The following is a 15,203-nucleotide window of genomic DNA, read 5'->3' on the forward strand; positions in this document are numbered from 1 at the left end:
TCATATATCTGTGTGCACTCATGTGGCTCTTTGTACAGATGGAATCCTAGGAAGGGAATGGCTGGGTCAAAGGATGTCAGAGGCACATCACAGAGGGATAGACTGCCCTCTGGAGGGCTGGCGAGGCTTTGAAAGCTTGTTGGGTTTCCCACTCAACCTGTTTCCTCTGTAAATTGGGAAGATGATGGAAGATATCCCCTCAGAGCAGGGGGATAGCATGAGGATGCATGCAAAGCCCGTGTTAGTGCTTTTGAAATGACGGGAACTATTCAGTACCCCTTGGGCGGTGAGGCCATTTGGGCTGCCCAGCCACTCACAGTAGTGGATGATTGTGGCTGGGAACAAAGCATGGAAGCAGAGTGGCCTCATCCTCACGCTGGTGGGAGCTCACATTCCAGTTTGCCGTCCCTAAAGCAGTTCATGTTGGAGAAACAAAGCCAAGGGTCCTAGTCTCCAGTTCACTTCCCAGGAGACAGTGGAGCTTCAGTGGGTACATGGTGGGACCTGAGAAGAGGTGACCTGGGAGAAAAGGCCATGCTGACTGCAAGTCTCCCCCTCTTGGACCCTGGACAGCCCCCAGGACAGGCTCCTCAGTCACTGGGGGTGGGGAATGAATAGTTCTAAGGAAGGAGAGAGCTATTGCTTCCCACCCTCAGACCCGAGCAAGGCTGGTGGCCACAGGAGCCTGGGCTCTGAGGAGGGTTGGTCAGCCATCAGCGGGATCAAGGGCATGAGCATCTTTTGGGTAAGGGACAGATGGCCCTGACAGTGAAGGAAATTCTGCTGAGTCCAGCTTTGAAGGAGACTGATCTGTTCCATCCCCCCACACCCTGCCCCTTACCTCCCCGCCTCCTCCATAGGAAAGACAGCAGGAGACAGTAATTTAGTTCTACCAGTTTATTACTACCAACCTGTCACCCTCCACCCTCATGCACACATGCTTAGTCATGTGACCCCATGGACTGCAGCCCGCCAAGCTCCTTTGTCCAAAGGATTCTGCATGCAAGAATACTGGAGTGGGTTGCCATTTCCTTCTCCAGGGGATCTTCCCAACCCGGGGACCAAACCCATGTCTCCTGCATTGGTAGGCAGATTCTTTACCACTGAGCCACCTTGGAAGCACCCCCCCCCAACCTCCCTCATATTTACACTGAAACTATTCCCCCCCAAGATGGCTTCTACCAGAGTTTCTGGTTCTGAGTCCAAGTGTGTCTGCGAAGCAGGCAGTCCAAGACATGGTGGGCACTGTTTGCCCTCAGGCCAGTTGGGCCCTGGGAAAGAGTTACTCTGGGAATTCTGGGCACAAACTTGGTACTGGAGTCAAGGGAGGCCCCCTACCAACACTCTCTCCCTTCTGGAGCTCAAGGTCCATCAAAACCTTAGCAGAGTAAAGATGGAGTAGCAGAATCCACAATGTTAAGCTTTGCACTTTCTTTGCTTTTAAGGAGCCACGTGAGAGGCCAGGTCTGGGCCTGGACCTCTGAGGGGCCAGTCTGTCCTTGGAAGCCAGGTCTGGCTCAGCCTTGGGGAAGTGTCATTTGAGGGGCTCGGAAGGTGCTTATTGAGGTGTGGGCATTGACTTAAGCTGGGGCAGTTGCAACTTGGCTTGAGTTATATGAGAAGGTATGGAATGGAGGAGCAGGAGCCATTTCATTTGGGAGCCCAAAGCCCCTCTAGCACCCTCAGTAAACCCCACTGGTGTCCGGGGCCATAGTAACAGGACAACAGACATTTAACCATCACAGAATGTCAGAGTTAGCAAGGCCCTCAGAAACTATACATTCTTATCCTGACCCGTCCTAGACTGAGAGTGAAGAAAGCACTCGGTTGAAGGGGCACAATGATTTAGTGGCTAAACCTGTAAGAAAATTAAGGTGAAGGAAAGTAGGAAAGATACATGTGGCTTTCTTCAAACCTTTGAGAATCTGGATTCATCTGTGATCAGTTAGAGTCCTTTGCAATGGTCACCTTTCCCAGGGTGTTGAGATTGGACCTGAACCACTGACTTGGCCCCCTTTTCAGGATCATCACGACAAAGGAAGATGGTGTGGAGGCAAGGAGGGTTTGGAGGCCTTGGTGGCCTCTTGGTACCCCCCTTGCCTTGGCCGCAGCTGGAAGAGCTGTGCTGTCAGTAGCTGGTGGAGGGAGGCGACCGGGCTTGTGTGGCCTGTCATGCACTCCAGTTGCATCTGTAAGGCCTGGCCGGCCTCTGCTGCCCTAGGGGCCCTTGGGGGATCAGGGCCAGGATCAGTGCCAGTCCTCCAGCCTAGGGCCACCATGGGAGGCCGGGTCCATCCCCTCTCCGGCCTCAAGGGGCCCCAGACAGGGAGAGGCCATGCAGTTGCTCCTCGGTGCCCGCCAGCTCCACCTCATCACGCCCGCTCTCAGAGCCCTCGAAGCAGCCAGAGTCGCGTGGGATGTCCACCTTGGGCTCTGCCACTGTGCTCACCGCTGGCTCCTGGCCACTCTCTGTGCCCTCTTCCGCCTCCTCACTGCCAGCTGCCAGAGGCCAGGGAGGAAGAGGAATTGGTTGGGGGGGCTCAGGCTTTAGCAGTGAGGGGGCTTCAGAAATCTCAGGGGCTCCTTTTGGGTGGAGGGACCCTGGGAAGCCCACTGGAGGCTGTCTCTCCCTCTGGGGGCCCACCACCACCCTCCCCCTGCCCCAAGTGCTGTCCAGGCCAGCTCTCCTGTCCAGGAGTGCAAACGTCTTCAGCACTGAGCTAGTAGCCAGGAAGCCTGCTCTTGCATCCTGGCTTCATCATTACCCAACACTGAGGCCTGGAGTCTGTGCCTCACCTCCTCTGGCCCTCTTTGATCTCACAGGACGTTGTAGAGGTCGAGAAAACTCTCCTAAAACCCCTTCTGCTCACAAGCTCTGCCCAGAGATGGGAATTCAAGTGTAGAAAGCACCTGCCCACTGTGGAGGGGCACCAGGGCAGGACTGGGGCAGGCCTCCCCACCCCACCCTTCCCACCCTCCACTCCTAAGCCCACTCACTGTCGTAGTCCAGCAGTAGCTCGGCGGCCGTGAGCAGCTTGGCCCGATGCTGCGGGTCCATGATGTTTAGCTCATTGAGGTGTGTTTCCCGTAGCTCTTTGAAGTCCTCCAGTGTCTGGTAGCCATTGAGCAGCAGAGTGGATGTGTGCTCCTGTGGGCAGAAGCAGGCCACTTACCAGCCACCCCCACTGAAGACCCATCTCTCCGCCCGGAACTGACTTGCTCTGGCCCCCATCCCTTGCTCCTAGACATACGGGCAGGCCCCCCACTCAAACCTCAAGGCCGATGCGCTCCAGCAGCTCATGCAGAGTCTTGGTCTTGGGCCTCTTGCCCTTGCTCTGTCGGCGGCTGGGGCGCGCAGGCCCCACAGCCTCCTCGGGCAGCACATCCACGTAGATGAACTTGAAAGAGCCCAGCCTGCCGTTGAGCAGGCCCAGCCATGTGCCCACGGGTGGCTTTTCAACGATCTGGATCACGTCTCCTTTCTGTGGGAGGAGAGGAGAGTAGAACGGACGGAGGATGAGAGGGCCCCTTGGCCTCTTGCTGACACCACCTTACCCTGGCTCAGTGCAGCCTCCTGTATGGGTACAACCTGCCAGGCTCAACAGAGGCCTGAATGCTAACCTTACCTGCAGCTTCAGTGAGTCACGGTCATAGGGGCTGGGAGTGAAGTCGGTGTGGACTCGTGCCCGGCCACAGAAGGGGCCCGTGTACTGTGGTGCAGTCGATTCCTCCCCAAGGTTTCCAGAACCTGGGCTGGGGCTGCAGAGTTCACTGCCTGCAGGAAATGGGGTGGGGAGGAAGGTCATCTTTGTCCCCAGGACAGCTGGGGCAGTGCCCAGCTGGTACCTTCCAGGGGGTCTGGCTAGAAATCCCAAGGGAAGAAAACTGAGTTCCAAGAAGTCTCACACTGCGGAAGTGATTCTGAACCAACCTCTCCACCACCCTGATGAGCATAGCTTCAGGGGCCCCAGGCATGAAAATAGTTGACCATAAGAGGATCAAAGACTAGGCAAATTGGGAGGGTCTCTAGAAAACAACTGGGCCAACACCCACAATGAGCAGATGAGGAAACTGAGACCAGTCAGGCTAAGTGAACTGCCTAAAGCGTCTCACCTTATAATTGGCAGCCCTGGGTCTGTTAGACTCCAGGCTTCCTGACTCCCACTCCAGGGCTCCTGGAAGTCACCTTCCACCAAGAAGCCACACCGTGCATCAATATTACTTAATAAGACTCGGTGTCTAGCTACATCACATGGAAACTCAGATTCTTTCTGAGAAGGGCAGGATGAAGGGCGGAAGTGACTTTTAGTGGGGGTAAGGAAGTGTCTTTGGAGCAAGAGAAACATCAGAGAACTTGGAACTAATCATAAGGGTGAGAAAGGCAGTGCCTCTGTAGGTCTGCAGCCCACAGCCTGCAGAACCTCATTCAGGCAGGGCTGCTGAAAGCTCCTGTCCAGCCCCAGGGACATCTAGAAGATGCCAAGTGGAGCCCCGGGCCCAGCAAACCAAGGGCTTGTGTCCAGGAGGTGGAGTCTTCACAGCAGGAGAGCCAATACCCTGACCCCCAGCCTTGGATGTCAGAGGCCCAGGGAGCCCATAGCCTCTAGCTCCACTTGGAAGATGGAGGAGGCCTAGACCAAGAGGGCAATGAGGTTCTTCCAGCCAGTGGAGGCTCCTGGAGGGCAGAATTAAATTCAAGACGAGGTCACCTTGGGCAAGTCACTTAACTTGCCTGAGCCTCAGTTTTCACATCAACGAAGTGGGGATAATAATATTACCACCCCATGAGATTGTTAGGAAGATTTAATTTCAAGAGACTGGGAAAGGTCCCCGCAGATTAACAGGAAAGATTCATTTCTTTTACCAACCCTCTCAGACAGTCACCTGTATGGTGTTCACCCTGTCCTTTCCTCCAGGGTCAGCAAGTGTGCCCCCACCTCCCACACTCACCTGTGGATGTCTGGCGGCTGAGAGCTGGGAGCTCCTGCTCCTCCTGCTCAGAAAAAGCCAGCGCCATCTTCTCAGGGCCGGGGCTGTCCAGGCTGCAGTCTGGAGACGTTGGGGATGCTGAGCCCTCCTCCAGAGTATCTCCCTGGAGGGGAGGAGAAGCAGGAAGTCCTGAGTAGCCTCGGTTGAGGTGCCCATGGGGCCGCCTCGGGTGCAGAGGAAGTGAGCCGGGGCTCCCGGGAAAGCTGGGGCCTGGCTGCCACCCCAGCCGTGCCTCTTGCAAGGCTGCAGGGCACCCTCTGGGCCCTAGTTTCCTCTTCTGTGAAGTGGGACTGAGAGTGCTTGCCCTGCCCATGGAATGAGGCTCCCTTGGTACCATGTGAACGTGCTGTGTCAGCCTGAAGTGCCCATGTACACACACAAAAAGTCTTGGTGCTGGAGTCTGAACCCAGAGGTGTTAGTAGCGCATAGCCAGGCAGGTCACAGTGCTGAAGAGACTCACTACTTTTAACTATGTTCCTATGTGCGACACAGAGGATTTTAGTTCATCCTTACTCAAGGACAGGTGCTTGATCCTCCCAAGCTGACAGGTGAGAAGTCATGGAGGAATGTTCCCAAGGCCATGCAGGAACTCACAGCCCCGTCAGCCTGACTCCACAGTTGCTGGGCCTCCCCAGCCCTCAGTGCAGTTGTAACTCTTTCACTAGTTGACTGAGTGGGAATAAAAGCCCTGAGTTGTAGGGGCTGCCAGTTTCTGTGTTGTAAATACTTCCCATAGTGGCCAACAGATCTACCACCTAAATGAGCAGTGTGCATGCGTTCAGTCGTGTGAAACTCTTTGTGACCCCATGGACTGTAGCCCACCAGGCTCCTGTGTCCATGGGATAGCCAAGGCAGGAATACTGGAGTGGGTTGCCATGCCCTTCTCCAGGGGTTCTTCCTGACCCAGGGATCGAACCCGCATCTCCTATGGCTCCTGCATTGGCAGGCAGAATCTTTACCACTGCGCCACCAGGGAAGCCAGCATGAGCGGCAGCATTGGCTATTTGCACCCCCCAGCCACTGGGACAAGGGCACAGAGCACAGTGAAAGGCGGGACAAGAGTTAGGAAGTGAATTTTGAAGACTGACTTTACTCTTTTTCTTCTTATAATTGATTTAATTCTAAGTTGGTATAAATTAATTTTCAATAATGCTTGTATCTCACACCTGGCTCATGAAATTACTGAAGATTTGAGCAACTGCTGTCTTGAGCTGGCAGGAGTCTGCTAGCGGGAGCTAACTCCAGCACACTGCTGCCAGGGTGCCTCCTCTGAGAGCCAGGAGCAAACCAGACGCCCGGTATGACTTCAGCTACTTGGATGTGCCTGCCCCACAGCTGTCTGTCTTGCCCTCCCTCCCTGGGCCAAGGCCAGCCTTTTTTTTTTAAAAAAAAACTTTTTATTTTGTATTGGAATATAGCCAGTTAACAATGTTGTGATCGTTTCAGGTGGACAGCGAAGGGACTCAGCTATACATGTATGTATTCTACCCCAAACCCCGTCCCCACGGCCAGCCTTCTCGATTTTCTTTCTTCGGGCATCTTTGAATCAAGCCTTTCCAATCTCAGTGGCTCATTTCAAGTAAAACTTCATGGTGAATGAACATGCCCCAGGCTATCTCATCTCCTCAGGTCAGTCTCCCGAGGAAGCTTGTTTCCCAGACCTTCATCCCTCCTCAGACCCCACTCCTGCTCCCTCAGGACCGTGCCTGCCTGCCACGTGCTTGGCTGGGGGAACTCCCTTCCCATGGTGACCTTCGTGCTTGTATGGGGCCAGGCAGTGTGTCCAGGCAGTGGCTCTCCTGACGGCCATGCTCACCCCCCACTAGACCGCTGCTTTTCCTTGTGGCACCCGCCCCAACCCGCGGAGTCCCTGGGTCCCAGGCCTCACCATCTCCTCTGACAGGGCCTTCACCATCTTCTTGCCCGTCTTCCTGTTCATGGTTCGGGAAATCACCGCTCTCCACTTCTTCCCCAGCTTCTTGCCGCTCTTCTCGGCATCCTCTGGGGTCGGCACACCTGACTCATCTTCTGGAATCTGTGACAAGAAATTTGGAGATTCGGGAACCTAGGTGGCCATGTCTGGGTCCAGGACTTGGGAGCAGAAGGAGGCCTTGGGGTCCAGGTAAACCCTGGAGGGGTGGGAAAGAGAGGTCCCTATCCTCATTTTAGCCCCAGACCTATTCTTGGCCCTATTCATTCATATTTAAATTGGCAATTTGCAAACGAAAAGAATGCAGGTGAAGCTTTAGGGCCTAGAATTTTGGTGGGTGCAGAGGTAGGCCCAAAGTGTTTAAAAAGGCTTTGCCTCCACAATCCTAAAATCCTCTTTCCCCTCCCTCCCTCCCTCCCTCCCCTCCACTCCCCAATCCAGGGCCCGCAGCCAGATCCCCCAAGGAGGCTCTGGAACTCACATTATCATCCAGATTAAATTCCTTCTCGCTCACCACAGGGGAGCTGGGTTTGGATTTGGCAAAATCTTTGAAGCTGCTGGAGCGCTGAAGGGAGAGCTGGGAGAAGCAGAAGTGTTACCAGGAGTTAAATTGTGTTGCATTACAATTGTGGTCAGTAAGGAGCACAGAGCTGTTCTTGCTCCCAACACAGCGCGTTTAACCCAGGGCTGGGCCCAGAGCTGAGAGGTGACGCTGCAAGTCCTCATCCTGCTCTTCAGCAGCGAGCGGTCCCCTTAAGCAGGCTCCTCACCTCAGGAGCCTCTGAGCCCACTGTTCCACCAGCACCTTAATTCTGGTCCCCAGAACCCTGTAGTAAAAGATTAAATGTGTCTGAGGAAACGCGTGTCTACTACTGGAGACCTGCCTCATGTGCAACAGCGTCACCTCTTCATGCAGTAGAGCAAACCCTCCAAAACCCCACAGCCCGGCCTCCAGGCTCTCTCTTCCCCAGGCCTGGTTTCCTGTGACTGATCGTGGGAAACACACTGGGGCCCTCAGCCTGACACATCGATATCCCAAGAAGAGAGAGGGCCGTGACACACTGGTGTCCCATCCAAGGGCCATTATGCATTATGCGTTCTGGAAAGCCATGGTACAGACTGAATGAGAAAAGGTTGGGACATCAATGATTGGTTCTAACATAATAAAAGAACGCTGCCAGTTTCTGTCTTCATCTCTGCTTTTAATCTCAGCTGCTAATGAGCTGGCTACTCTACGCACTTGCCAGTGTTCAGATTTGTTGTTGTTTAGTCACTAAGTCCTGTCCGATTCACTGTGACCCCCATGGGACCCCTATGGACTGTAGCCCACCAGGCTCCTCTGTCCGTGGCTCAACCTATTGTTTGTGCTGCGGATGAAAACTGTTGCCCATCTCCGCTGTATCAGCAAACAAAGGATGCCGTGGCCATCCAACCATCAGTCACCCCACGGTGAGCCTGGAGGCACCAGGATGCAGACTGGCTGCCAGCTGCCAGGCTCTTAGCCACTTCAGCCACCACTGATGATGCTCCCTGAGGGGACACAGGATGGGAAAGAACACAATACTGGCCCTTATCTTTGCAAAGCAAAGGAATAACTTCAATAAGCGCAGACTCTTGCATCTTCCCATAACACAGAGAAGTGCTAAATTTATTTACTTGGGTTGTCTAGTTTTCTTTAACTAACGGTAATCTTTTGATATTCTGACTACCTGGTCTTTGTTACAAAACTCCTTTGTATTCTGGCTCCTCCCTTACCTCTCCGGAGCAGTCCCTCGGAGCTATCTGAGAGGCTTCCCCCATCCCCCATCCCCCACCCCCCAAGTCCTCAGAAAGTACACTCAATAAACCATAATTCTCAACTTTAAGGTTATGCGTTTTTTTTCAGTCGACAGCACTGATAAGCCTGTTTTCAGGAAATGAGCTTTCTTAACTGCACATGCATGCACATGGCGAGATAGTAGGAGAAAGTGGGGCCAGGTAAGGAGAGCTGACTTGAGACACAAGAAGGGGAGGCTGAACCCGAATCAAGTCAAGACCAGAGGTGCACACAGGAACCAGGGTTCACAGATGGCCAGACAGATAGAGTGGGGTTGGCTGCAGACACCAGAGATAAGGCCTTGAGGAACCGAAGCCCCAAACCTGCACAAAGTTGAAAGTTTCACATCCTCTTTCCTACGAAAGGGGGGTCCAGTGACAATCCCCCAGGGCAGGGGCAGTATCACACACACCCCCATACACATAATTGGTCCCCCGCTCCCAGGGACTAAAGTGGAACACTTCAGTTCCCTTGGTCTTGACCAAGAGCAAGTCAGTAATCAGGGGCAGTGACCACACCTTCCACAGCAAGCTAGAGGACCAGAAACCAGGTCAGCGGCCAGGTCAGGCAGATACCACCACCATGAAGGCCTCCTGGGTGAGGCGCCTGCATCCTTAGGAAGAAAGCCCCTTACATGTGATGCGGGGGAGCTGGGAAAGGGACCTGAGTGGTACAGGGCATGGTGGTGGGGTGACCGCTCCTATTCCTATGCATCTCCTCCATCCTCCTTCCATGGTTTTCCCTACCCACTATTTTTTCCTCTTTTTCTCCCTCGTTCTCCCCTTCTCTCCTCCACCTTCCATTCATTTCCCCCCTCTTGTATAGCTAGGATGCAGCTGCCTGGATAACTTCCTCCTCTTATTGCCTGGAAACGAGGGAACAGAGAGAGGGTGGGCACCAGGCTGGCCCGGGCCCAAGGAGGGTAGGCTGGGCGCCTATATTTAGGCTGATCAGGTCTATTGTGGCTTTCCCTTCACCAGGCCCGAGTCTGGTCTGCAGACCAGGAGGCTGAGAGTCGCCCCTGAAGCCCCAGGGACCAGTGAGCCTGGAAAGCCCGCAGCAGGGAAGGCGTGGGGCCGGAAGTGGGCTTTGTTGAGGAAGAGTAAACTGACCGCTAGGCTGCCCTCTAATTGCAGTTCTTTCCTTTTCCTGTCATTAATCTGTCGTCGTCGGGGTTTGGGGGTGGCTGGGGGGGGTGGGGGTTTGGGGGTGGCTGGGAGGGCAGCTTTTTGGCTCCAGGGACCTCTGTCCCAGCTTTAGCTCAAAATGGGAGAAAACAATCTAAAAGGCCCATGGGGACGGCGCTGGAACGTGGGCCTGGCCGGCTGCTCCTCAACCCTGGCCTGGGTACACAGAAAGGACTAGAAAAATTCTTTGGGGGACTAAGGATAAGGGTCTTTTGCCCGGCCCACCTCTAAACTCAGGAGCACCCCAAATATCCTGAATGCCTTTCAGTGAGTCTGAAGTGACTCATATGTCCAGGTATGAGTGGAAATCCTTGAGCCCTTTTGGATTTTCTGCCTGGCCTCCCTTTAGGGTGAGGCCTTCCTGGGGGTCCTGGGCTGGAGGTGGTACCATACACTGTAAGCCCCATTTTCATATCTAAGGGGAGTATGCGGGCCTCTCGGAAAGAACTACTGTTTGGGCGTCACACGTTGCTGAGTGTGACCTTCGGTAAGTTTCTTTATCTTCCCCAAACCTCAGTCTCTTTATTTGGTGTCAGCTGGCAAGAGTTCACATCTTGCTTCTGCCATGGAGCAGCTGTGTAAAGCTGGGTGAATTTCTCAATTTCTCTGGGCTTCTGTTTCCTCATGGGTGAAATGAAGAGCATAGCACCCATCTCACTGGGTTGTTGTGAGGCAGAGAAGGGTGAGCACGGGACATGGCAACCCCTCACGGCTCCTATCCCTCGCCTTCCCTACAATCAACCATAGCTTCTCCCATTCTTCAGAACCCAGTTTAACTGGAAACAACTCAAACACTCATCAGCTGTAGAGAGGACCTGTGAACTGTGGCAGAGTCACACGAGGGGATAGCACACGGCAATGAACTTCGTGCAACTCTCCCCAGCAATATGGTGCTCACAGCTACACTGTTGGGCAGAAGAGACCTGCCACCAGGGTATACTATATGGTTCCCTGTACAGAAAGTTCAAAACTAATCCACGCAGTTGGAAGTCAGGAGAGTGGTTGGTTACCTTTGGGGGAAAGGGGGCATGCAGTGACTGGCAGGGGCATGAGGGAAACTTCTGGAGTGTTGGAAGTGTTCTGTGTGATCCAGGGGCTGCCTACATGGGGATGCTCACTTTACAGAAATCCGTCGAGTGTTACATTTGTGATGTACATGCTTCTTTGTATGGATATTATACTTCAATAAAAAGGATTTTCAAATCTAGTTTTAAAGGCACTGCCCCCCTGCAGGAAGCTTCCCCCATCGCCCCCTCAGAGGCTCACCCTGCTGGGCCTGGTATCTTCCCTGCTTTCTAAGCAAGTGCGGCTTTCCAGCGTCTCTCCAGCCCCATCCCAGGTGTCTCTGTTGCTATGCTGTCTGCTCCTTCAGCGTACCGGTCACATACTGAGCACCCTCTGGGCTCTGGACACTGGCCTGTGCATGTGTGGGAATCCAGTAATGAGAGGTCGAGTACCTCCCCTGTGCCCCGTGCCTTGCCAAGCACTGTGTGTGTGTCCACTCACTTCAGCCTCCCTGCAGCCCCGTCTTACACCCACTCTTTCCAGCTGGGGACACTGAAACTGGGAGAAATGAAGCATCCTAGATGGAGTGACGCAGTAGGTGGAGGCCAGCGTCAAGCCCATGTCTGAAATTCTGGAAGCTTCTGCTTGTTACTGTGCTCAGAGCTCACGAAGTCACCTCCTCATACAGAAGTGGATTAAGGGTAATGGTGACTGCAGGTGGGATTTGGAAGAAGCCACCAGGAGAGCAGGTGGGAGCATGGAGGGAGAAGGGCTCTAGAGGGCTTCGTGGAGGAGGAGGCACCTTTGAGCTAGGCTGTCCTGGGGATCCAGGATTGCTCCAGGTGAAGCTGGGAAGGGTTTGATCAAGAATGATGATGGAATGGTGAGTATACCAGTGTTTGGGGTGAATGGTGGAGCAGAAAAGGCCACGGAAGGCCCTTGCCAGCCATGGTGTTAGCCTGTGAGCAATGAGGAGCCATGGAAAATATGAAGCGCTTGCTAGTGGCAGGGGTAGGGGGTGGCATACCAAGGTGTGCTGTAGGAAGGGAGCCAGCAAAAGTAATGCGCCAAGATTGCAGAAGAGAGGGGCAGGGAGAGACTGGAAGGAGTGGACAAGTGACCCCTCAGATAGGAGCCTTGAGTCCTCTCCATTTTCCCTGGTGGCAGGTCTGGGATGTAGTGAAGAGTAGGTGTGCGATGGGGTAGGACTATCCTTAGGGGAGGCAGGTCCTAGGACAAACTCCTGTCCACTGCCTATATTCCAGCAGATCAGAGAGAGTGCAAAGAGATGCTTTGATGGAGGCAAGAGTCTCCAAAAGGCAGCCAAGGGGTATTGCCTCCCCCAACCTCCCTCCCCCTTCAACCTGGGCATCTCCTCAGTCCTTCATGACATACACATCCTGACCCCACCACCCTGGAAGGCTTGTTCCTGACTCTGCTTGGGGCTCCTTGGAAGGTCACTCAGTCCATAGCCATCTGGGCCTGCCATGCAGAGCCCTTCTGCTGATAGGTTGAGTCTTTTATGCTCATCAGACTTCTCCAGTGTTTTTGAGGTCAGTAGAGAGATGAGAGTAGAGGGAGAAGGGGTTAAGACTCTGGACACTGACAGATCTTGGCTTCACTCCCTGCTTGGCAGCTTCCCAGCTGTGTGTCCTTGAGTAAATCACTTCACCTCTCTGTGCCTTGGCCGTAAAGTAAAAACAACACTGGCCCCCACCTCACAAGGCTGTTGTGAAGAGCCAATGAGCTAAGAGATGAGTGCAGAGCATAGCACCCGACATCTGGTGAGCTACGAGGTCTTATTTTCTCCACTTCAGGGCTGGGGCCGTGGCTTGTTTTTGGCAGTGGGCTCTCTGCCCCCACCCACGGCTTCAGCATGCACCCCTTCATGTGCACAGGCACACATGTGATAGTGCACTGGCATGTACTGTTGCAAGTGATCCATACAACCTCCTGAGGTGGGCAGGTCAGGACCTATCCCTCTTTGTCAAGGTCCCCAGCACATCCTCCACTCACTCCACACTAGCCTTTGTACTATTCCCTCCACCACGTTGCCTTGGCCTCTGAGGGGCAGGGATGTGCCCAAGTCACAGAGCTGGAGCTGTGCCGTTGCCTCCTGGCCTGGGGAAGCTGCTGTGTCCGCCTTCTGGAAAGCTGGTTTGTCTAAGAGTGCTTCCAGGGGATGCGGCTGGGAGAGTGGCTCTGGGGGCTGGCCCAGGCTCTGATGGGCTGAGGCAGGGTTTGCCAGGCCGATGTTGCCCTAGAGGACATGGCCCTCAGAGGGCTGCAACAGCCTGGACTCTCCTGGGAGAAGCCTGTGGGGAATCCCAGGAACCCACCAAACCCAGAATCTGGATGATGGAAGTGGGGAGAGAAAATGGGACTTCTGGCTCCTGTGAGCCTTCAGGCCCCTCCACCTGAGGCGGCACAGGCTGCTTGTGTGAAGTGTCAGCTCTTTCTCAGACTCTTTTCTCCGCTCAGCTCCCCTGTGGCTTGAGGCCCAGCAGTGTCTTGGGCGGTCTCCGTTTCCCACCCCCATCAGCCGAAGAGCAAGGGGAAGTGGACCCACTCGCTGAGGAGGACCAGCCAATGGCAAGTCTGCCAGGTTAGTCTGCCGGGGCTGGCACTGTGTGGTGCTTGGACAGGGGTGACAGAGCCTGTGTGAAGAGTGGTGAATCTCTTTCCCACCCGCCCACCTCCACTGCAACCTCAGCGAAGCGGCCGGGGTGGGGGAGAATACAGCCGGAAGTGGCAGCCACCCCAGGACTTGAGGGGGAGCAGGATATACACCCCAGTGCCCCGAGGCTCGGCTTCTCAGCTGGTTTGGTCTCTGCCTGGGAGCCGCTCCTCTGACAAAGGGGCTCCCCCACGGAGCACCTGGGCTAGGCTCCAGGGGAAAGCAGCAGGGCACCATGGAGGCCTGGAGGCCCCGGACCTTGGCCTGTGGCTATGCTTGGCCTCTCCGATCTGCTTCAGGCCTAGTTGGGATGGTCCTAGGATCCTGCTGGGTGTGTGGATGTACCTGCTGATGGTTGGGGAGAATCTGACAATTGAGTCCAAGATTGAAGTGTAGAAATCCTCAAATTCAACTAGAGAAACCTAAATGTGGCAGAGCCTTCAAGGAATCTTCTAGGCTGGCCTCAAAACTCCAGGAAGATGAGCAGATGCTTTTCTTCCTGGCCTTTAAAATATGCCTGCTCCCCACCCACAGAAATTTTCCCCCTCAGCCCTCACTCCCACGCCTCATCTCAGCAGCTTCATTTCTCATTCTTCACAAATAATTTCTCCCCAGCTGCGAAGAACCTGCATGCCCCCTGCAACCCACTGCGGGTTTGGAGGCCCTTTCCCTGAATCTGGAAATCTGGGCTGCATCTTCAGGTGGCCCCCTCTCCTGTGGGCCCCTGGGAGCTACAACAAAGCTGAATGAAGATGGCCAAGCTCAGGCTAGGGCCAAAGGGCAGGGGCTCTGTGAGCATCATGGCTCCTGGCCGGGCAGCCCAGTGGAGCCCTGTGAGTGAGATGGCTCCTGAGAGGCAGGCTCGCGAGGGACCGTTGTAGGGGAGAGACTAAATACAGTTTTAGGTTCAACTTGAGAATTGTATTCTGTAATTCTTAAATTCTAGTCTAGGATTCTAGTCCCCAATTTTAAGTCTCTTACCCTGGTAGTGTTGAATCCTGCAACTCAAGGCTTCCAAGAGTGTATTCTATAACTCTGTTTCTCTACAATTTGGGACATCTCTCCTGGATTTCTGTTACTAGTCCCATGCCCTTGGGAGAATGGCCCTCACCTACAGACTCAACAGAAGGTCTTTGGCTCTTCCCACTTCTGTGAGTTCTGGAGAGGATGGGCTGAGAGAGCAGAGGGAAGGAAGCAACAAGTTCCCAAAGATGCTCCTCACCTTTTTCTTCTGAGTAGGCTCCTTCTCGCTGGCGTTGGAGGGCTTACGGCGCAACATGGTCCTCTATCCTGGTGATACTCCGTGCCTGCTCTCCTAGGTGTCGAGATGCGGAGGCCTCTTGCTCAGCCTCGCCAGTACCGTCCAGGGGCCACGGCATGGACTGAGCCTGTGGCTGCCACTCTGACTGCTGCACTGGCAGCTTGGGGGTGCGGGCCATGGACACCCGGCGGCAGCAGCATACAGGAAGCCCCGTCACGTGACCTACTCTTACAGCAATCGCAGCCCCTGCTGGCCCCTGGGGAGGAAGGAAGTCCCAGCTTCAGTCTCCAGAGATTCTGATGCAGACAGCTTTTGGGTTGAACAAGCAGAGAAAAGTC

General features: G+C 54.5%; 1 protein-coding gene across 1 annotated transcript; it reads right to left on the reverse strand.

Moving 5' to 3' along the window:
- Positions 1-2,308: 2,308 nt before the first annotated feature.
- SASH3 (SAM and SH3 domain containing 3) lies at positions 2,309-14,959 on the reverse strand. The gene is made up of 8 exons (XM_052663643.1): positions 14,827-14,959; positions 7,401-7,496; positions 6,878-7,024; positions 4,951-5,092; positions 3,627-3,775; positions 3,273-3,482; positions 2,998-3,148; positions 2,309-2,499 (listed from the first exon to the last, which is right to left on the reverse strand). Exons 1-8 carry the CDS (start codon positions 14,881-14,883, stop codon positions 2,309-2,311), a joined length of 1,143 nt encoding a protein of 380 aa, XP_052519603.1. The 5' UTR covers positions 14,884-14,959.
- Positions 14,960-15,203: the final 244 nt, after the last annotated feature.

The sequence above is a fragment of the Budorcas taxicolor genome, chromosome X (genome assembly GCF_023091745.1).
Source record: "Budorcas taxicolor isolate Tak-1 chromosome X, Takin1.1, whole genome shotgun sequence".
Lineage (NCBI taxonomy): Eukaryota > Metazoa > Chordata > Mammalia > Artiodactyla > Bovidae > Budorcas > Budorcas taxicolor.